Below are 23,021 nucleotides of genomic sequence, written 5' to 3' on the forward strand. Positions count from 1 at the left end.
TACAAAAGACAAAACCTCCAAAAATGCAGCATTGCCTCAGCACTCTTTACAAGCATCAGTTTAGATTATGTGTTCGAGTCTGTAGTGGGGTGTGACTCAGACTCAGTAACGAGTGAGCCAAGCTGAGGCATGAATATAGAACTTCTTTCAAATCTTTGAGTGAACCTCTGACCAGTTTTCAACGAGAATAGCTTACAGCACAAAAGTGCCTCAAACTCAGCACTGATTGACATTCATTTGGCGCACTCACTTGAAGAGATGGAAGGAATACAGTGGGAAATGCCACTCAGGCGCCATATGGGAGTTGATGGTGTGAGATTGGGTTCCAGTGAAGTGCTAGGGTTATGGCTATTAAGATATGTTCTGTTATGCATGGGACTGGAGCTGTACCTGCCTTTGGAATGTTCAATGCTGAAAACCAGATAATTTTTATAACATTGTCATTCATGTGGTTGAGCACATGCAAGTTATGTGCTCTGGATTGGCACTTTGTATAAAACTCCATCTGCTACTTAGTTCTCCTTTTCATTAAGTTTCTGCCTTTGATTTGGAAAAGGAACTTAAACTTACCAACTCAAATTTGCATCCTAAAATAGACCTGTAAAATGTTGTTGAGGGGGAATAGAAACATGATTATTAGGTAATTTGCATCAAAGCTCTTAAGTTACAGTAAATTCCTCTGAACTGTTGAGCCATAATGATGTGCTGGAACAGATGGCATGCCTTTTGAAGCATGCAATTTTGATATTAATTTAATAATATGTTGTACAAAGGAACTGTGTTGCTTTGTAAAATTGTTCAGAGTTCTGCAGGGGTACTTGCCCTGAAGGGGGTGGCAGGGCAACTGAGCATGCTGATAACTGCCATTGCTGTGCATAGGCAATCCAAGCATTGATCAACGTGACAGTAACTTGTCATGGCAACCAGCTGTTCAGTGCTGTTGGCGTACATTAGGGACGGTCTCTGAACGTTAACAGGTAAATGGGAAAAATCCTTGCCATAGTGACCACCTGTTCAGAAATGTCGGTGCGTATCAGGGACACAGTCTGAACAATAACAAGGACCATGATTGTGACCTTGCCTGTCTATGGCATTCTGTACCAATCTGTTATACCGTATCCTTTAGGCAGACTTGTATAATTTTTATCTTACATACACAAACAAACCTTTTTGTTCACCTAAAAGCCAGAATATTTTTATTCTGTACTGTTAGCCAATTCATTCCATGTTATTTGTGTGAACTGACCTCTTATCCAGCAAGAATCCAGCTGAATAGCAATTCCTAGTTTGAGAAAGTCTCTAGGTAGTTCAAATTTCTTATATTTTTGGTATTCCACAATGAAGATGCCTTGTACCAATGACAACCAAAGGATGAGGTGGGTTACAATGCACTGATCCCTGCTGAATTGTAACTACACTCAACTAAGTGACTGGTCCCAGAATTTCATGCAAGATTCCTTGTGCGGTTCTTTCTTAAGGATAGTTCTTTGGCTGTCTTTTCTCATACACTGCGAGCAGTTATATGCCAGCTTTAAATTTTATGCAAACGACAGGAAACTTTGCCAATTACGGAAAGTTTCACTGAGTGCCTCTGGTACCTCCCGCTAAACAATTTCGCAGCCTACAAATCCTGAGAATTATTAGTAAAAGGACAAAGAAACAGAAACTCTTCACATTATGGGCACAAGTGGTGTTACAAACTCTAGAGCAGATAATGGATGAGGACAAGAAGCACATCTCTCTCGTCAACAGGCTCAAGAAATCTCTCTTCTGCTCCAAGACCCAGGATTTCCACATATTAGTTGTAGAAGGATCTCTTCTAACACAAACAACTCTTTGAGTTCTTCCTATCCCTCTTGCCATGTTAGAAGGAATTTGTCTGGGAGAAGGGCGGGGTAGTCTTGGCCCCCTTACTGGCTGCGAAAATCAAAGGCTTCAGAGTTTTTGATGCTCCTGGAGGCTCAACCTCTCAGAATACTTGAAATATAAATGCAAGTAATTATTGTGTTATCTCAAAAATAAAGAAAATTGGAGAACTTCCCCATCCACAGTAAAAGTGAAGGACTGGGCTGACTGCACCACAGCATTGTGTGCCTCAGCTGGGGTTGCTGACTGAAGTGTCCAGAAACTTTAAAATTTAAATTAGCCCCAAAAGTCTTTTTTTTAAGTGCAAGCTCACTGTCTAGTGACTTGGACCACTAATACAATACATTTTTCACACAAAAACTGTATAACTGACAGTGATAAATATTTATATTATGGTGTCAGTAACTGGACATGGACCTTATCATTTGTGAGGTAACAGTTGCTAGATTGCTTGTGAAACTGCACAATGGGAATAGGGGATGGGGGAGGTAAACAGTGAGGTCTTGGTCTGATTGTATGTATGCAATATTTTTTTCTATTTTGCACTTTGACCATATTGTTTGTTAGAATGATTTAGTGGCTCCTGGGTATGCAAAGCCTGTAAAAGGTGTGAGCTTGGAGGTCTCTAATGCTGTGACAAATATACAAGTGGTAGGCCAATTTTTTAGTTCACCTGATTGAACTGCACACACAATTCAGAGTGGAGTCATCCTTATCCTAACCCCTATCAGGTAGAGGGTAAAAAGGCATACGGGACACTTTCCTTTATTAGCCTAGGCATAGAATTTGACTTGGAGGGGAACGTGCGGGTGGTGGTGTTCCCATGCGCCTGCTGCCCTTGCCCTTCTAGGTGGTAGAGGTCGCGGGTTTGGGAGGTGCTGTCGAAGAAGCCATGGCAAGTTGCTGCAGTGCATCTTATAGATGGTACATACTGCAGCCATGGCGGTGGAGGGAGTGAATGTTTAGGGTGGTGGATGGGGTGCTGATCAAGAGGGCTGCTGTGTTCTGGATGGTGTCGAGCTTCGTTTGTGTTGTTGGAACTGCACTCATCCAGGCAAGTGGAGAGTATTCCATCACACTCCTGACTTGTGCCTTGTAGATGGTGGAAAGGCTTTGGGGAGTCAGGAGGTGAGTCACTGGCCGCAGAATACCCAGCCTCAGACCTGCTGTTGTAGCCACAGTATTTACGTGGCTGGTACAGTTTAGTTTCTGATCATTGGCTTTACAATTACAGTTGAGCAAAAATTACTTATCCATATTGTAAGAGACGATGTAGATTAGTAATTTCCACAAAAGTGTAATTCTCAGTCTAAGAATGGAACCATTTCTCTTTCGTTCCTCATCACCTTTCTGTCCACACAGGAACCGAATCCATTCCTTCACTCCACATTGGAAGCTGATTCACTGATCAAGAGCCCAACCCCGCCACCAAGTAAGGAACAGGGACGGCTGAGCTCAACAAACAGGAGTCTTCCACCTCTTCACTTCCCGCCAGAGATCGTCCCATTTGATGAGGCACTGCGTGACATCACTGTGCCTAAAGCAATGCGGCAGTCACATGATGTGGGGCTGTCTGACCCAGTGTCCCGTCACGGCACACAGTTTCTAGAAATCAAAAACCTGGAGCGGAGAGGTGAGGAAGACATGGAGAACACATATTTTGTCCAATTTTGCTCATTGATGCAGCCTACATTTTCCATTATGCTTGTGCTTACAACTGGTCTGCAATCAATTTAACATATCGAGTATATTACACAGCAGTTTTTGCATGTGAGGAATTAAGAGAAGCACTTTTTGTTTGTTAGGGAGACTGACCTGATAACCTGCAAGCAACTGCCAGGAGTGAGTTGTGCTTTTTCATATAAATAGGAATAAAACTTGCTCCTCATCCATTCATATTTTCATATAATCTATAGTCATTGAATCCTAGAAGTTGTTGGAGACTACTGGAACAATATTCCTTTAAGAATTTGGTGTCACTCGGGCATGACTGTCACCTCTTTTTTCTGTGTATGTCTGAGTGATAAGTGTGTGTGTACATATGTAACATTTCATTCTGAGTGTATGTCACTTCATTTCCTCAAGTCATTCACAGTAGTCTCACTGTTGTCAACACACCAGAAAATAAGCTGCTGAAATATTGTTTTACCTAGCTGTTACCTGAACCGTGTGTCTCTTTCGCAAGGGTTTTTGTAAAGCTTACATATAAAATCTTTTATTTTTTCTGCAAGTTTCAAACTTTGCAAAGTCTATGGCATCCTGCTTCTGGTCCTGGAATGGACTTGCTATTTTTTTTCATGTTTAGTGGAGCTTTTATCAGATGTAACACCTGATGAGTACCGTTATCACATGTCGACCTTTATCTACACATTTAGCTCAACAGGGCTTTTTGGGTATTACAGAGAGCAATGTTTAGCAAATGCAGAACTTTTGAGACAGATAGGACTGTTCATAACTGCTACATTCACATGGTTGGTTTTGTAAATTTAATTTAATGAAGCTGTGCCAGTGCTACCAAGGTGCACATTATGTTATTATTTTGTTGGTTACTGCTGAGCTGGATAGTGCATGCGTGAACCCTGCTGATATGTGAGCGAGTGCTGCACAATTGAGCTGAGCTATGTAATGTGTTAAGTGAGTTCTGTACAGGATGTTGCGAGCTGTGCAAGTCTCGTATTCTTATGCATTAAGCCAAAGGTATGACCTGATTGTTTCTCTTTCAGAGATGGAGAAACAGATGAAAATTGAAAACCTATTTGTGACATGGCAACAACGTTCTGCCCAGTCCAACATGCCCATCACAGTAAGTAACAGTCTGGCACACCTAGAGAAATGTCTCGCTGTCCTCTTTATTATACAGTCTTTAAAGGGACTTTAAAGCCCACCTCTTATAAGATTTAATATAGCAGTATTGGGTGAGCCCATAGTTAAAATGTTGTGACTGGTACTTTTAAGAGTCCATTTGTCTGTGATACAACAGTTAAAGGCACGCTAGTTAAATAAAACCACACTGATAGTATAGTGTCTCCCTTTACACTAGCAGGTCATGAGCAATTAGGCTGTGAACTAAGAACTAAATGTGGTAACCGTTCAATGCGTTTTCTGGTTTAGGTTGGTGACCTGGACACCCTGAAACAGTCTTCACGTCTTGTTCACTACTGTGCCACTCCACTGCTGTTTGACCCCATCTTCAGACAACAAATCCAGGCAGAGCAGCAGGTTGGATCTGAGGGAAAGGTAGGTTGATGATGTATGTGGTTTAAACAGGGAGTGCCATTTAGGGCAATTGGAATCGGAGCTGGTGACCAGTTCACATTTGGTCTCAAATGAATGAAAAGTGGGAAAATATAGCCCATAAGACTAGAAGTGGAAGGGATGTCAGGAAAGGAATCGGAGATAGGGAGGCAGTGGAAGAAAATAGGATGAATAAAGATGTGGAGCAAAGAGGAGTCTCAAGGATTTATTGGGAAGTTTTGGAAATGGTACAGGAAAACTGTAAAGGGATAATGAGTTGAATAAATGGGGGGCTCAGTGTGCTTTATAATATTGAAATAAAACTGACCTTGTCGGGGTAAACAAGCTAATTGTGCACAAGAGGTCAGTCATGTCATGCCTAAGAACAAGTCACCATCTGTTGGAAATCAGCAGTTTGCTGAAGCAAAGCATTCTGAGCCTCAAGCACTGCAGAGAGGGAATGAGCATCTGCCAATGCATAAGTTCCATCTGAAAATAAACAGATCCTGGTGCTCTCCAGCTCAGAGAGCAGTGCCAATTTAATCAATCCTATATCATTAATTCTTACTGAGAATTGCAGGAGAATGCCTGTACCTTGAATCAAATTGAACATCATTAACTTGCTGTGAATTTAGAAATGCTTAATAGATTCTAAACATTTCTTTCATTATTCCTCATTCACCCAATCAATGCAAACAAATAAAATTAATGAAGGAGTCCCCTTTGAGAAGTTTCCTGAAAGAAAGATTTGGTCATCTGTAACTCATAGTGTGACCACACCCCACAAGTAATAATCCTCTTTAAATTTCTTATTCTGATAACTATCACACGAGGTATTGGATAGCAGCTTAATTTGAATCTGCCCAGACTGATGGGATGAATGTTTTTCCTGTCTGCTGGCTGTAAATTTGGCATTCTCACTCAGGCTACAAGGATAGTTGGTGTGGGAAATGGAAATGTCGCATTGTTCAGTATAAGTTAGGGTTTTCACTCCTGAGTTTGGAGTTAAAGCATATTGCTGGGGCAAAGTAAAAAGGGTTCACTCTGGAGCTGGCTATAATAAACCTGATCTGGGCATGTTTGATGTTGACGCAGTATACCTGGAATGGGAAAGAGTTCCATTCCCCTGATCTAATATCGCTCACCTCGATGAACACAGAAGTTCATCACAGTTGGCAAATGTTGGTCTTATCCATGCTTGTAGAGTTGGTGAGCATTTTGCTTTGGTCAACCTCCAAGTTATTTAGCATTCGGATGTAGAAAGACCTGAGATGGTGTCCATATTTTTTTCCTAAAGTTACATCTGTTTCATTTCTTACACAGTTCATGTTCAGAATTTTTCCCACATCTGCATGCTTCCTGTCTGTAGGGAAATGTACTGTTTTTTTTGTTTCCTTCTAAAGCCATAGCTTTTTATATAGATATATTGATCCAGGCAGTTGTTTATTTTGTAATAATTTCCTGAATTATTATTGACTTGACATGAAAACTCAAAAAAGCATGCTCTGATGCAAATTGGCGTTAAAATTTAAGTCACAGAATTTTCAATTTTTATTTCTGTGATTTTGGTATAATTAATTTGTGTGTGAAGGTTCGAAAAGTTAATTAGCTACCTTTTTGCCCTCTGCATTCTTTCCTTACAGTTTAACCTTTACGTGTAGAGTTCCCTTCAGCCAACCCTTAGTCACACTTTCTCTGACCTGGCGCTTATTCTTTATGCAAATTCTTGTATGAAATCAGCCACTGTCTCCATCTACCACAAAAGAAGTGGAGTGCAATACAGGATGAGTTTTCATAAACAGTTTTGGGTTGGGGGGGGTGGTGGTTGATGGAACCAGTATTCTTGTATGGGTACTGTAAGGCAGTACTCTGTTAAAGGAATTGTGTCTATTTCCTTCCCCTACTCCTGTTCGATTTAGTTGTCAGTCTACTCATTTGAACTTGCAGGCTGAACTACATTTCGGTTTGGAACATACACTAAGTTATCTAGAGTTTCATGAGGACTGCACTTAAAGAAATGCATGAACCATTCTTCCCTATCCCCTCCACCCTCACCTCCAACAACAAGTGCAAGCAGCTCATTGTCCCTAAGACTGAGACCATCCGTTTTGCTGCTTCCTCCCTTCTCCGTGCCCACCAAACCAGACATCTCCCTAGGTTTCACCCTGCCCTAGCCCTGAACTTGCTTCTTTGTTGTTTCACTCCTTTTTCTCCCCGTGCCCTCTCTGAGTTCATTTTGTCCATGAGATCCACGTCCTGCTCCTTTGACCCCATCCCCACTAAACCGTTGACCATCCAACTTCCCTTCCTGGCCCCCAAGCTAGCTAACATTGTAAATGGTTCTCTTTGCTCAGGTACTGTCTCCCTCTCTTTCAAAAGTCAGAGTACAAAAGGCGATAAAGAGAATATGAATGTTCCAGGAACAGAAAACGTTATAAGAAGTAATAATTAAATATCTGTTAAAAATAAAGCATTAGTGATTAAAAATAAGAACATATTAAATTGCCTGTATAGCAATGTACAGGGCATCAGCAACAAAAAGTGTGAGACAAGCACCATCAGGGCACATGGGCAGGCTGGGGATAGTTATCCAAATAAGAGTTATTCGTACCAAGTCCCACTCACCCATCATTCCTGTCCTTGCTGACCTACATTGATTCTCAATCCCCCAGTGCCTCCAATTTAAAATTCTTGTTCTTAGTATCCTTGTGTTTAAATACCTATATGGCCTCACCTCTCCCTATCTCTGCAATTTCCTCCATCTCTGCAAACCCCGCCCCAAGAGCTTTCTGCTCCCCCGACTCTAGCCTCCAGTATATCACCAGCGTCCTTCTTCCCACCATTGTCAGCCGCACCTTCAGCCCTCTAGGCCTCACACTCTGGAATTCCCTCCTTAAATCCCTTAATCTCTCCCACTCCCCCTCCTCCTTTAAGACCCTCCTTAAAACTCACCTCCTTAACCAGGTTTTTGCTCACCCCTCCTAATAATCTCTTTCTTTTGACTTGGCATCCATTTTTTGTCTGATTACGCTTGTGAAGCATCTTGGGTCATTTTTCTATGTTAACAGCGTTCTATAAATGCAAGTTATTGTTCTTGTTGCATAACTGATCTAACTCCTTATGCAAAGCATTTAACTGGACCCTCCATACTCTTCTGTACTCCCTATTGTTGTGATGTCTCAAATATGACCATGTTTTTTTTTGGCATCCAGGGCGTTCATGTAGACAATAATGTCCCAATCTTTCTTCCCTATGGTACTTCGTTCAGTTTCGGTCTCTTCCCCGCCCCCCCACCACAACCCACCTCGCAGTATGACAACACTTTTCGTGAATAGTCTTTGTTATTTTTTTAATTCAATTTCTTATCCAGTTCCAGGATCTATATGAATTTTAGTCTTATTAGTGGTCTATGTGAGGCCTTATCAAAGGGTTTGTGGAAGCCAAAATAAACAACATTAGTTCCACCATCCACTTTATTTGTAGTATCCTCAAAAAAGCCAAGAAAGTTTGTCGAAGCCGACCATCCCCATCTAAATTGATTTTGATTTTTCCTTCATTAAATTATTGTTAAGAGTATATCTCAGTCCTTTATGGTTTCCATTATTTAACCTACTACTGATAAAATACTATTGATGCTAGGCTAATGGACCTGTAGTTTTTTGGGTCAGGTTTGACATTTTGAAATAGATAGAATAATCATAAGAGTATTTTCCTCCTCACTGAATACTTCTAGAAAATAGTCATTATCAATACTCAAAGGTTTAATGGAAATCAATTTTTTTCTTTTAAAAGTTCAGATGAATCAGAAGGAACAAGCTCATAATGCCATAAAATTAGTCCTTGTCTACATTTGATTTGTGCTTGTGAGGTAAAGCAACTTAAATAGAAAGGTTTTAAACCAGGATCAATCTTTCTTTGGGTCTTTATGAACAGGCATTGTGCCAAAGAATGTGGTAAAAGTTATACCCCTGTTCAAAATGGGGAAATGGATAAGATAGAAGGTTGTAGCTAGTCTTAACTTGGTTGTGGTAAAACTAGATTAAATAATATTGGATGAAATTACTGAATATTTAGAAAGGCACATGGGCCAATGAGGGATAGTTACCATGGATTTTAAAGGCAGGTTGTGATTGCTTCATTTTTTAGGGGGAATTTCAGTGCACATAGTTAAAGAAATTAAATAAAGAACTGCAATTTAAATAAAGCTTTTCACATGTTTAGGGAATCCCAAAGTGCCTTACAACCAATGAATTACTTTTGAAGTGTTGGGGGTAATTTTAACCCTCCTCCAAAATAGGCAAGAGAGGGTCGTGGGGGAGGTTAATTCGGTAAATATGTGAAACCTGACTCCAACCACCACAAACGTGCCTACTTCTGGTTTAACCGTGGCAGGTTGGAGGCCTCCGAGTAACCTGTTCTGGTGAGGTGGGTCTTTGATTATAAGATTTAAATGAGGCTCTGGTCCTCAGATTTTGAGAGCCATTTGAATTTAACGGCCGCGGGCCGGGTTTCGCAGGGCTTGGGAAACCCAGCAACTAAAGGAAGGTGGGAGCAACTGAAACCCACAAGTAAGTACTTTTCCAGCACTACTTACAGGCCAGGAGGAGCAGGAGTGCTCCCCCACCCCCCCCTCCCCGATCCCCAAGCAAATCTTCTGCCACCCTCCCCACCCCGATCTGTCTCCTTCCTTGTGATCTTCCAACCCCCCCACCCTGTGCTCTGCCTTCCCCACCACTATGCCCGATCTTTCCCTCCCTGCCTCGCTCCAGGACCACCCGCAATGGTCCCCGACTGCGGCCTTGTACCACAGGCTTTCCTGCCTGACAACTGGCTGTCCTCTCAATCTAGCCTGCTGCCACGCGGGAAACAGAATTAAAAGAATGATAATGAGGTCCTGCCATTAAATTCAGCAGGATCTTCGCTTTGCCGGCATTTCCGAATTTTCCAGCCGCAAACATGCTCCCCCACTCCCCGTAAATATCGGGGCTGTAGTCTTTTGGTGGATGTTGTAAGTACGGATTTTCAGAGGATTTTTGGTAAGGTGCCTCATAAGAGATGTCGCAAAAATTAAGGTATGTGGTATTGATGAGAATGTAGCTGCATAGATAGAGTTGCTTAGGAGATGGAAAACAAAAAAACAGGAGTAGGTGGGTGATTCTTGGATTGACTGCATTTGGATAGTGTACTCCTGCTGGGACTTTTGTATTCCATTTATATGAATGATTTGGACATAGGCACAAGAAGAATTATATTGAAGTTTGTTGATATTACATTAGAGGGCAGATTGCAGGAGGATAGACTGGAGAAGCTGGGGTTGTTCTCCTTAGAGCAGAGACGGTTGCGAGGAGATTTGATAGAGGTATTCAAATTCATGAAGGGTCTAGACAGAGTAGATAGAGAGAAACTGTTCCCATTGGCGGAAGGGTCAAGAACCAGACTATATAGATTTACGGTGATTGGCAAAAGAACCAAGGGCGACATGAGAAAAACATTTTTTTACACAGCGTGTGGTTATGATCTGGAATGTGCTGCCTGAGGGGGTGGTGGTGGCGGCAGACTCAATCGCGGCTTTCAAAAGGGAACTGGACAAGTACTTGAAGGGGAAAAGATTTGCAGGGCTACAGGGAAAGGGCGGGGGAGTGGGACTAGTTGGATTGCTTTTGCAGAGAGCCGGCACAGGCTCGACGGGCCGAATGGCCTCCTTCTGTGCTGTAACCATTCTATGATTCTAGGATATAGACTGGTTAGTGGGCTGAGCAGATATGTGGAGTAGTATATTTTGGATGTCAGCCTTGGCTCAGGGCTAGCACTCTCCCCTCTAAGTCAGAAGGTCATAGGTTCAAGCCCTATTCTAAAGACTCGAGTAGATAATCTAGGCTAACACTTCAGTGCAGTACTGATGGAGTACTGCACTGCCAGAGGTGCTGTCTTTTGGTTGAAACACTTATCCGAGTCTCTGCCTGCTCTCTCAGATGGACATCAAAGATCCAGTGGCATTATTTGAAGAAGAGCAGGGGAGTTCTCCTGATTTCCTGGCCAATATTTATCCTTGAACCAACATCACTAGAACTGATTATTTGGTTATTTAAACTCATTGCTTATTGTGGGACCTTGACTGCTGCATCCCCCACATTGCAACAGTGACTCCATCTCAAAAGTACTTTGTTGGCTCTGAAGTGCTTTGGGACATACCGAGGTTTAGAAAGGCAGTATAAAAACGCAAGTTTTCTTTTCTTTCCTAAATGTATATGTCCATTTTAATGCAGAGATGAACTGCAATGATCTTTTCTTGCCTTCACATTTTCTGAGTTCTTTGTATGTCTGACCCTTTCCCACCCCCACCCCCCCAGAAACGTCATCGTTCTAGTGACTCAACAGCATCAGGGAGGGACCGGAGTCACAGCTGTGATTCTGTGGAAACGATGCCTTTTAAACTAAAGGAGGAGCAGTGGCTGGGAGAGATCTCAAATGCATTCATGCAGCAGTACATCCAGTACCTACAGAGCATGGGCTTTATCCTGGTGCAGGTCCGCCCACCATCTCCTACAAGAAGGTAAGAAGAAGAATAGTTTAATGCAAGGTAGCAGAATTGTCACCTGTGTTTTCTCTGTACACGTCATGCAATTGAAACAATGCAGTTACTACTGTCTCAGTATGACCCATATAATTGAAACTGATGTATTTTTGGGCCCCCATGGTACTAATATAGCCTTTAAATGGAAGCAAGTGAATGAATTTCCTTGCAGTACATCACACTGATACTGTGATGTGACCTAATCAATACTCAATCCTCATAATATAGAAAAGTTAATGAATATCCTCACAATGCATTGCATTAAAATAACCCCTGTAGTTTATATGAAAAATGTTGGGTAATTCCATGAAGTAGGTGAGATGCTAAATATCCTCCAGGACAAACTGAAGGAAAGCCTTTTTTCACTGACTTTCTCTGTCTCATAATCATATTTTCACCACACAATGGAAATGCAAGCTAAATGCCAAAATGTAGGTGATTATCTTATGCTTTCACTACTAACAGTAAAATGGGACCATTGGAGTGAAAATCTGAATGGTAAGACAGATAAGAGCAAATTAAATCAACTAACTGCACTTTGAAAACTATTTTCAGCCCGTCTATGTACAAAATAATAACTCGACTGAGACACAGTCAGAGTTCTAAGAATAGTATAAGCTAATGTCTGTCAGTTTATAAACCTCATTTGTAGGACAGAATTGTAAGCCACAGTTCTAGATTTCATTACAATGCCAAAACAGTGTTTCCATCATTTCAACTCTAAAATGCTATTGCCATCATTAACTGTTTACTACCACTATAGACTACCAATTGCAAAACCCTGCATGTGTAATATAGGTTACATGTTCTCTAATATGTTAATATCCTCTATCTATTGGGACAGGATTTTTATAATAGTATTTCTGGGTTTTTGAATTGAAAAAGCAACTGCCAAATTTTGGGTTTTATCAGAAAGGATTATTAAAGGCTTTTAATAATTACCAGACTTTACTATATGTGTTTCCAAGCTACCTTTTTAAAAGTATGAATAAGTTCACTTTAGTCTACCTGGCAGTCGTGGAATTCATAATACTTTCACTGATATTCTACACAAACTGATGTAGCTCCCTAATAACCTGATTGTTTCTGGTTTACTAGACCAGGACACTCACTGGATACCCAATTTATGCCCAATGGTTGCCTTTTTGTAGCATTCAACTCCCTTCCTGATGGTCACAGTGCACTGTCTCCCTACGATGCTAAGCCTGATCATCAAGCAAGACCTTTGCCTACCGAACTACCAAATGCTTCCCTTTGCCCCTTTCCCACCAACATTAAGTTGTGTGTTACGATGAGACATTCTGCACACTTGCCGATGGAACAAATTCAGTCTTATTGCAACAACTCAACCTGCTCTCCCAAATGTTGCAAGCCAGTTATTTTCTCCAGCAATCGTCTTCCACTGTCACTAATCAGAAAATCTGACTATTGTACCACAGCATCCAGTTTCACTGATCACTTTATTGTAACATTCGTACCCTGACCATATTTGTGGTTTTATTTCTTTCAGTTTGGGGCGAACACGGCCACTGGACTCGCGATCTATAACTTCTATTTACAAGCAGAAAAGTGATGACAGTCCAAAGGTGAGCAGTCGAGAGTGTTCAGAGAATAGTTCATGGGGAGAAGCTGAGTCCTTATCTATCACACTGATACTGTTTATATTAATCAAAACGTAAAACTGTTGATAAAAAGATATTATAGTCCAAAAGTTATTGTTCGCAGTATTAACCAACAAATGCTCAAAGCGCTCGTATGACATCGTCTGTTCTCTATTTCAAAGCAGGTGTTCACTTTTTTTATTGTAAATAGTTTAACACTTCCACTAAAATAGCAGACTAAGAAATAGCATAATAGTTCATAAAATGTTCATTCCCTAATGTTGCCAACAGTCATTTTTAGGCTTCTATGCAACAGTTAAAATAACCTTCAGTTATTTGATTCCCAGACACTTTGGGGGTAATTTTAAACCCCCCCCCACCCCCTCCAAGACCCCAGGACAGGCAGAACAGTGGGGGGGGAGGGGAAGATAAATTGGTAAAAAAGGGAAACCCGACCTCAACCTGCTGCGAACATGCCTACTTCGGGTTTAACCGCGGTGGGTTTGGGGTTGGCCGAGTAACCCGCTCTGGAGAGGCGGGTTGGTAATTATAATATTTAAATGAGGCTCCTTGCCTCAGATTTTGTCAGCCATTTGGAATTAACGCCTCTAGCACAGGTTTCCCACAGCTCAGGAAATCCGGCAGCTAAAGGGAGGCGAGAGCTGGTGGATCCAGCAGGTAAGTGCTTTTCCAGCACTGCTTGTGGAGTGCTTCACCCGGACCCTCAAGCAAACCTGCCGCGATCGTCTGTCTCCCCCTGGTGATCCGATCTCCCTTCTGCCACCCCCCCATGATCCGATCTCCCTTCCGCCCCGCGCCCCCCCCGCGCGATCCGATTCCCTTCCGCCCCGCACCCCCCCCCCCCCCCCGCGTGATCCGACCTCCCTTCCGCTGATGTGATCTCCCCCCTCACCGATCTCTTCCTTCCCCCCCCCACCCCGTGAACCAATCTATCCCCCATCCCGGCAGTCTGATCTTATTTCCCCCCTGCAATCCAATCTCTCCCTCCCTCTTCTCCAGCCTGCCTCTCAATGATAACTTTTCTGTGTTGTTGTTAGAACTCCATGGTACAGAATGTGCAATGGTAGCTGGGAAATTGGCTGTGATTCCTTTTCACCACTTTGCACAGCATGCAATCTTCCAACTGGCCTTTTACACCAGCTTAAGAGAATGCCTGTGTTGAAACAAAAATAATGTATGCAAAATAATGGGAAAGCTGACGGTAATTGAAGCATTTACAACACTCCAGTAGCATAAGATGCATTTAAAAAAGGAAGTGGCATGAAAGGAGACTCTTGCAATGCCAAGTTTCACTGACTTTCAAGAAGCAACAAGCTGTTTAAATGGAAGATGCAGCGTTCGGTCATGGCCACTTAGTGTAATTAAAATTAATGATGTTGATTGGTTTCAGTGCATATTTCTGGTTGAAGCATGCCAGCGAGATAAGCAGGCACCAGAAGTGGACTGCCTGCGCCTGCCATTATGCCACCAACTATACATGCAGACCCTGGCACATTTACCTGGCAATGACCAAAACACAGTTGTGGTTTGTAGGTTCCATGGAAGCAGGGAGCCAGTTGTAAAGTTATGCCACCTGCTGCATGGAAACCTGTAGTTAACCTGCACTATAGGGATTGCACTGTCAGTGGCAGTCAGGATTATCTTCTCCCTCAGATTTCCTGCCTTCGGTTGGTCTAGGGATGGTCTGCGGTATCAGCCAATGTGCTGCCCACATTTGCATCACGCAGGTGTCTAATACATCGGTCAACATGACAACGTTCATCTCCTTTCCCATTGAATAACAAAAGAAGCATGACATGGTTGCCAATGTCACCAAGCTGTTGCATCTGATATCCCTAGTTACTCCTCCAAATAACTAGCCTGGTGCTACTTTTACGAGCATCCTCTTGAAGCTGTAGACGCTCAAAATTGTTTTAGATGCTAGCTCCAAAAGATACATTTAAACAGCTTGCATTGCAATATACTGCTTGTGACATTTGTGTGGTTACATGTGTAGGAGTGAATGAGAATGGGAACCAGACATAAGAGCTAGATAGTACTCGTAGAGTTATAGAATCTTACTGCACAGAAGGAGGCCATTCGGCCCATCGTGCCTGTGCTGGCTCTTTAAAAGAGCTATCCAATTAGTCCCACTCCCCTGCTCTTTCCCCATAGCCCTGTAATTTTCACCCCTTCAAGTATTTATCCAATTCCCTTTTGAAAGTTACTATTGAATCTGCTTCCACCACCCTTTCAGGCAGTGCATTCCAGACCATTACAACTTGCTGCATAAAAAAAATTCTCCTCATCTCCCCTCTGGTTCTTTTGCCAATTACCTTAATTCTGTGTCCTCTGGTTACTGACCCTTCAGCCAGTGGAAGCAGTTTCTCTTTATTTACTCTTATCAAAATGATTTTGAATGCTTCAATTAAATCGCCCCTTAACCTTCTCTGCTTTAAGGAAAACCATCCCAGCTTCGCTAATCTCTCCTCGGATCTGAAGTCCCTCATCCCTGGTGCCATTCTACTAACCTTGAGCCTGAGGAGATCTGCATCCTTTCCCTTAAATACTCTTAAATATTAGGATATACGATGTAGTCTCTTCCAAAGAATCAAATGCTTGAAAGCTATGAGCCCTTCTCTAGTTCAGATCTGTTCCCTTGTATTATGCACCAACTTACCATGAAAGCAAAGCAGTAGTCGTGACTGATACAAATATTATTGTATGTAAATATACTGCCAGACAAAATTGGGCATTTTGGGGCGAATTTTACCCCCCCCCCCACCCAAGACAGGCAGGTTGGGGGGTGGGATTTAAATTGTTAAAAATGGGAAACCTGACCCCAACCCGCAATGAACGCGCCTACTTCCGGTTTTTACTGTAGCTGGTTGGGGGACGGCCGAGAAAGCCCTCTGGAGAGGTGGCTTGGTAATTATAATATTTAAATGGCAGATCTTGCCTACAATTTGAACATAACATCTCCAATAGGGCTTTCCCGCTAGGGGAGGCACTGATCCCTTTGCCTCCCCCCGCGACCCGCTCCCTTTGCCTCCCCCCGCGACCCGCTCCCTTTGCCTCCCCCCGCGACCCGCTCCCTTTGCCTCCCCCCGCGACCCGCTCCCTTTGCCTCCCCCCGCGACCCGCTCCCTTTGCCTCCCCACGCAACCCGCTCCCTTTGCCTCCCCCCGCGACCCGCTCCCTTTGCCTCCCCCCGCGACCCGCTCCCTCCCTGAATTTAAGAGCATTAAAGTTGTATGGGTTGTTTCTTATATATTAAAAAATTGCCCTAGATTGTAAGGCTCAGAGTCTTGCCATGCTTTGCAAAACAATGCAGCTGTTTTTAACCCCAAAAAAGAAAAATGAAGTACTTAGATTGATTTTAAAATATACTTGAATTTGTTTTCACATTGCTATGTGGGTGTTTATTACTGCTGACCTGCCTTTGATTTCCAACAAGCGCCCATAGGAGCATGTGGTCATTCATCACTTACAGATTTGCACTAATGGGGCTATAAGCCCACCTTTCAAAAACCCTCCAAAATAAGTCCCAAGATAGTTCAACCTGGACACAAAAATAACAGTGAAGCCATTTGTAATGACTACCTCTGGGATGGACTAGGTTGTCTTCATGGATTACTCTGTAAACCATGCTTCACGGTGTCTTCATTGTTTGATGTATGGATAAAGTCTTTGAGCTACCTGAGTCTTCAGATAGATTTATGAGTTTTATTCAATCCTAGCAGAGTTGCTAAGCTCACTGAGGTAGGTGATCTGATCTATTCCAGCAAGTGAAGAAAGAGGCACTTTTTGTGGAGAGAAATAACTGGTTTGTCACCACAGAAGCATTCTGTGATGCTATCTCTGCATTTTTGACAAACAAATACTGTGCAAAGCAGTTCCCATACTGGTACCAAGCCCCAGGCTCGTGTTAAAAGGTTGTAATATTCACAGTAACTGAACCATTTGATTTGTGTATTGCAATCTATTATAGAGCACGGATGGCTCCAGTGTAATGACCTATCATCTGCAAAGGGCTCTGCCAGGTGGGATTGTGCTTATGGAACTTGCTTTCCAGGTAAGGATGACGTGCTGTGTTTACAAAGTTCTCATGTTCTTTTATACATGTCACAGCTGGCAAATTTATTTTATTTTGTGCAGGAGGGATGAAATTGCATTATGTTACAGAGGTAAAAAAAGGCTTTGGTCCATGGGAATGTACAGAATGATCCACTGAGTGATGTCTGACCATATATAATGCATGAGTGAGTGGGTGCAGTCAGATATATAACCTGCATATCAAATAGATCATTTTGCATGTTCTGCTGATCTGAGGCAGTTTATTATATTTTTAGCAACCCTTTAGATGTGGGAATGAGGGGGAGAAAAGTTGCTTAAAAGTGTCTCGTATAAATTGATTATGCAGAAACTTGCCATTATGGATCTGTTTGTGTTGGTATAATAATACTGTTGCCTTGTGCTTGGTTATGCTTCCCACTTGTATTGGTGTATATTTTAATTGTGCTGGAAACAAGGTCAGAAAGGGAGAGTCATAATCAGAAATGTTTCTCTAGTTACACCGGATTCCTATTTTAATGGCTTCATAAGGACTAAATGTCACGGACTGTATTCGTGCTGTCGATTGTTTTTCCGACATCCAGTCGTGAATGAGTGCTAACTTCCTCCAGCTCAACATCAGGAAGACCGAAGCCTTTATCTTCGGTCCCTGCCACATACTCCTCTCCCTTCCACTAATTCGATCCCCTTCTCCAGCCACTGTCTCAGTCTGAACCAGACCGCTCACAAGCTTGGTGTCCTATTTGATTCTGAGCTAAATTTCAGATTCCATGGGCCCGATTTTAGCACCCGCTATCGGGTGCGTTCTCGGCGGGGGGGGGGGCCTCGAAAATCGTGAAATCCAGGATCCCGACCGGATCCCGCCTCGATCCCGCCCACTTCCGGGTTCCCCGCTGACGCGCCGGCGTGCGCGCGCAGCCCCCGCTGGTGGGAATCCCGCAGGCAATTAAAGCCAGCGGGATGCCACTTGAGAGTATTTATGTAGCTATTTCAGGTCATTAACTGACCTGATTAAGGGACTGTGTGTGATTTTGGATCAACATGGGACTGTTTCCCACACTGGGGAAACACTCCCAGATCGAATGGACGTGTTGCAGCTGTCAGCCTGTGGCAGCTGCAAAGGTCCATTTGACAGGGCTGGGGGGGGGGGGGCGGGAGACCCTCACCCATTGCAGAAGGCCACTCTGTCACTTGGGACAAAGTTTGGCCTCCACCACCCTCCTCCTGACGGTCAAAGTCACCAACCTGCACACTTACCCCGGGGTCCGGAGACATGTACCTACCTTGCGGACCCCCTCAGATGTACATCTTGCGGATGGGGGCCGCCGTAGCTGCAGTCATGACCTCCTCGGAGGTCGAACAGCCTCACCAGCCTCGCCATCCACGCCGTCCACCTCTGACACGTGGAGCTCCACAACAGAGTGCTGTGACACATCCACCTGTACAGCAGGAGGGAGGGCTACCGCAGAGAGAGATGCGTCGCAGAGGTCACTACCTCGCCACAGGTTCCACAGACCGAGGCTCAGCCTCCTGGACCTCTCTGAGCAGCAGTGCACACGGAGGCTCAGAGTCACTCGACATGTAGCCGTGGACATCTGCAGCCTCTTTCATGCCGAGCTGCTCCTGGCTGGCCCGTGCACCATCTTCCTACCTGTCGCTGTCAAAGTCACCACTGCCCTCCTGAACTTCTCCTCCACAGCCTTCCAGGGTGCAACCGGGGACATCGCCGATGTCTCTCAGTCGTCTGCGCAGAAGAGCCCTGCAAGTACACCTACACCCACTCTGCAGTGACACAATGTGTGGCATCAGTGGTGGGTCCTCATAGTGATACCCAGGAGCGGGCATTATTGCACAAACCGGACAGGATTCGCGAAGACATGGCAGTAGTGGTGCCAATATAATGTGTGATGTGAGTTGTTCTGAAATTCAATAGAAGTAACAACCATGACAAACCCTCAAACACCCTTGTGCATCCCCTTCATGCTCACGACACGTTTGCCTTACGCTTCCTACTGCACATATGTGATGCATGCCCTGTGGCTGCAGCACAGGTGGTGGCAGGTTGAGTGAGGCTGGCCGTGAGAGAGATGCACGAGAGGGTGAGTATGTGATAGAGCCATGAGATTGTATGAGGATTGGGTTGCGTGGTAGAGGCAGGGTGAGTACTGGCGAGGTGAGTAGGTGCAGGTAAGATGAGGATGGGGTTTGAGCCTGCCTCTGCTCCTACCTCTGCCTCTCCACTGCAGAAACCTTTATACATGCCTTCCAGACTCAACCACTCCAAAGCTCTCCTTGCTAGTCTTCCATCCTCCACCTTCCATAAACTCCAACTGATGTAAAACTCTGCTTTACATATCCTGTCCCACACTAAGACCTATCTCACCCATCCTCGCTGAGCTATGTTGGCTTCCCATTCCCCAGTGGATTCAATTTAAAATCCCGATCCCAAATTTCTGGAGGCCTTTCGGCGCATTCCCGCTATAAGCCTGGTGGGGCGTGCAACAAAAAGCCCAGGAACTAGCCCAGGATCCAGATATGATGGATCCTGGCCTTCTCTGCCAGTTTCTGCAGAGCCATTTTTTTGGAACATCCGACTGCCCTAAACAAGGTCACCTGTGTCAGCTGGTACACTGAATGAGAGGAGGCATCCAGCTTCCCGGTGGCAGAAGTGGGATCCCCAAAATAGGATGCATTCTGTGGACTCATTCATCCCCTTTACCATGAGGCCAACAAAGGCCCAACCAAAAAAGCTTCAATGCTGGTGGCACTAGAAAGGAGAAACAATGGAAAGACTCTATATAAATGCATGTTGTTGTAAGCTTCAACACAATATCTAATGTATTCCACATTTAAGGCATACTATCAAATCACATCAACTGGCATGTAAATAGAATTGCATGTCACATGTATTTTCCTTCATTTGATCACGTTTGCAAAAAATTACAGGCCGGAATTTGCTGAAAAAATAACGGCGTGTGAACGACGCGCCGCCGTTGTTAATGTGCAAATCGGCCAGCAACTTGTGGCCAGGAAGAAAATCTCTGCCATAGCATCTCGTGCTTAACCTCCCCATGAATTTCGTGAAGTTGCTGCATTTGCACATTAATTGCCCATTAAACTCATCACAGAAAGTTAAGTCTTGTAATTTATAGCTTAAGTACCTTTTTAACCACATGATAATTGTTAATGACTGCCAGTCAACCTCTCTGACCCAGAAAGTGAACAATTAAAAGTATGGCGTCTCATTCCTTCAGGTAGAATTGTTGTTGGAGATTTTTAAAATGTCAAATTTAAATTTTTCAATTTTTTTTCTTACTTTAACTTTCTGTCTCTTTTTTTTCTCTCTCTAAATCCAATGTTTCTTTCCCTCTCTTTATTTCTCTTTCTGTACCTAATTTGACTCTAATTCACCCTCGTTCTCAGTCCTTCCTCTGTTTATTTCTCAATCCTTAAACCTCATTGGTTAAGGAGACACACTGTTGGTCCCGTCATTCACTAAGGTCCCAGATGCCCCGTTGCTCTCACCGCGCTGTTATCAGCTTGCACTTCCAGCAAATTACAGGGCAAAAAATTTTGAGCTGTAGGGTGCAGGAAAAAGTCTAACGAACAGGGCCCTTCTCCAGCAAATTCTGACATCTTACAATTAAAAAGCTGATTCCCTGCTGTCTATTCATATCTCAATAGCAAACAGATAAAAAATGTCTCTATATATCAATGTAAGGGTTAATAATTCAATTTAAATTGAGGTCACCTAGGCTATAACACCAGAGCTGATCTGTGACGTGGTTAATGTTGTTAAGTAAGTTTTATTTGCAAACAAAGGAATTGGGAATGTGCATGAGAAGAAAAACCTAGTTGGTTTGATACTGTGACACTCTGGGATCTCAGGACAGCAGTCGGTTTGATACTGTGACACTCTGGGATCTCAGTACAGCAGTTGGTTTGATACTGTGACACTCTGAGACTTTAGTGTGATGCTGTGACACTCTGGGATCTCAGTACTCGGTGTGACACACATGACATTCTGGGCTCCCAGGGCAGCTGTGTGACACTGTACCAAAGATGAACTTTGGTTTCCCAGCACAGCAGTTGTTGTGTTGTTATGACATTGTGGATTCCTAATGTAGTAGTCGGTGTGATGATATTGACAGGCAAAACTGACAATAGTGCCTTCCTCTGGAAGTGAAATCAGACAGTCAAAAGTAACAGTCAAAATTTCCCTCATGTTGCTGTATTTGTTGACAATCAGTAGAGTACATCGTCAAATTATCTAGCCTTAGTGCCTCATAATAGTTTTTACTTCCCTGATGGGCTAACATACTTCATGGATAATTCAATCACTGCACTGGTAACAGATACGTCTGTCTTGTCTTGCGTAAATCACCTGTTTGAGTGCTGTCCTGTACAGGAGTGTATAGTCAGCATATAATGGTGTGATTGATTCCCATCACTAGATGGCATCAGTGCCCTTCCTTGTTCAGGATTCAGTAACATTTCAGTTGCCTGACGAAGTGCAAAAACCTGATTGACAAAAACTAGCAAAAGAAATGATTATTTTTCCATGTTCATTATCTTTTGCATATCACTGAACAAGCTCAGACATCTAAATGAGGAAATCGCTGGGGCACTGACCCTTTAAAATGCTTTTGATTATAATAGTGTGTGGTTGCATGATTTTCAAACCCCCAACCCCTGTGCTATCATGATTTCCTCTTTTTTTATATAAAAAAGTAGATGTGAGTAAATAGGCAAACAAGATTAGTAGAAAGCAGTCACAGAATTTTTTTTTCATTTATTAATCAGTCTCCTGCGATCACCTCTTCTATATTGGCTCAAAGATCCCAACAGAATTCATTGTTTAATAATAAATTCATGACATTTACATGCTGTAGATTTGAAGTTATTAAACAACTAGGATGTTTGCACCAGTGTGTCCATTGAGTTTTCTGTGATTAACAAATGGAGTGTATTGTACATCCTGAGGAACTGTGCCTTATTAAACTGGGAGAACCCAATCTCTCTCAGAGCTAGGATGACCTCTTTTGGGGAATTCCCAAGTCTTGTGGGTAAATAAGAATTTTCTATATTTATGTGGGACCATTACATGTGTACTCTTTGGCTAGGTTACTGAAATTTTCATCAAATTGTACACTTGGTTTTACTCGTTCCAGAGTGTTGAAGGAGCCTTATTACAGGTGGATCATGACATCTGGTTTCCATTTGTCCCTGTCTAACTCGCATTGCACAGTGATTTGCAGCAACGTAACACGTATCTGTCATTTTAATTCGGGTCCAGTAAAACCAGTGAATAAAGTGCAGTTAACTCTTTAGTCACAAAAAGAGGAAAAAATATACCCCATAATTTTCACTTTTTCCAATTTCTAGGGCTGTTACTTCTGTGTGAAACAATATGCCCTCGAGTGCTCCCGGATTCCAATGGGACAGTCTGTCAACTCACAGGTAACTTTAAATCTGTTAGAGAAATAGAGGATATATTTCTATGTTTGATGATCATACTAGATATTAAAGACAGATTATCCATGTTAACTGACCTAAAATAACAAAGCTTAAAAAAAATCAAGGCTACACAGCATAATTCTTAGCAAATGACTGTTTTCTAAAGAAAATTACAAATTTCAGATTTTCTGTGAAAAATTGCATTTAAACACTGC

At 43.0% G+C, this 23,021-nt stretch overlaps 1 protein-coding gene across 1 annotated transcript in view; it reads left to right on the forward strand.

The window, feature by feature from the left end:
- Positions 1 to 23,021, forward strand: part of szt2 (SZT2 subunit of KICSTOR complex) — a 207,446-nt gene that overhangs the window by 129,149 nt on the left and 55,276 nt on the right. The window contains exons 62-68 of the mRNA XM_067990021.1: positions 3,229 to 3,499; positions 4,590 to 4,669; positions 4,978 to 5,103; positions 11,451 to 11,653; positions 13,185 to 13,260; positions 17,267 to 17,350; positions 22,735 to 22,809. Of these exons, the coding sequence (XP_067846122.1) occupies positions 3,229 to 3,499; positions 4,590 to 4,669; positions 4,978 to 5,103; positions 11,451 to 11,653; positions 13,185 to 13,260; positions 17,267 to 17,350; positions 22,735 to 22,809 (915 nt within the window). The remainder of the gene's footprint in view (positions 1 to 3,228; positions 3,500 to 4,589; positions 4,670 to 4,977; positions 5,104 to 11,450; positions 11,654 to 13,184; positions 13,261 to 17,266; positions 17,351 to 22,734; positions 22,810 to 23,021) is intronic.

The sequence above is a fragment of the Heptranchias perlo genome, chromosome 9 (genome assembly GCF_035084215.1).
Source record: "Heptranchias perlo isolate sHepPer1 chromosome 9, sHepPer1.hap1, whole genome shotgun sequence".
NCBI lineage: Eukaryota > Metazoa > Chordata > Chondrichthyes > Hexanchiformes > Hexanchidae > Heptranchias > Heptranchias perlo.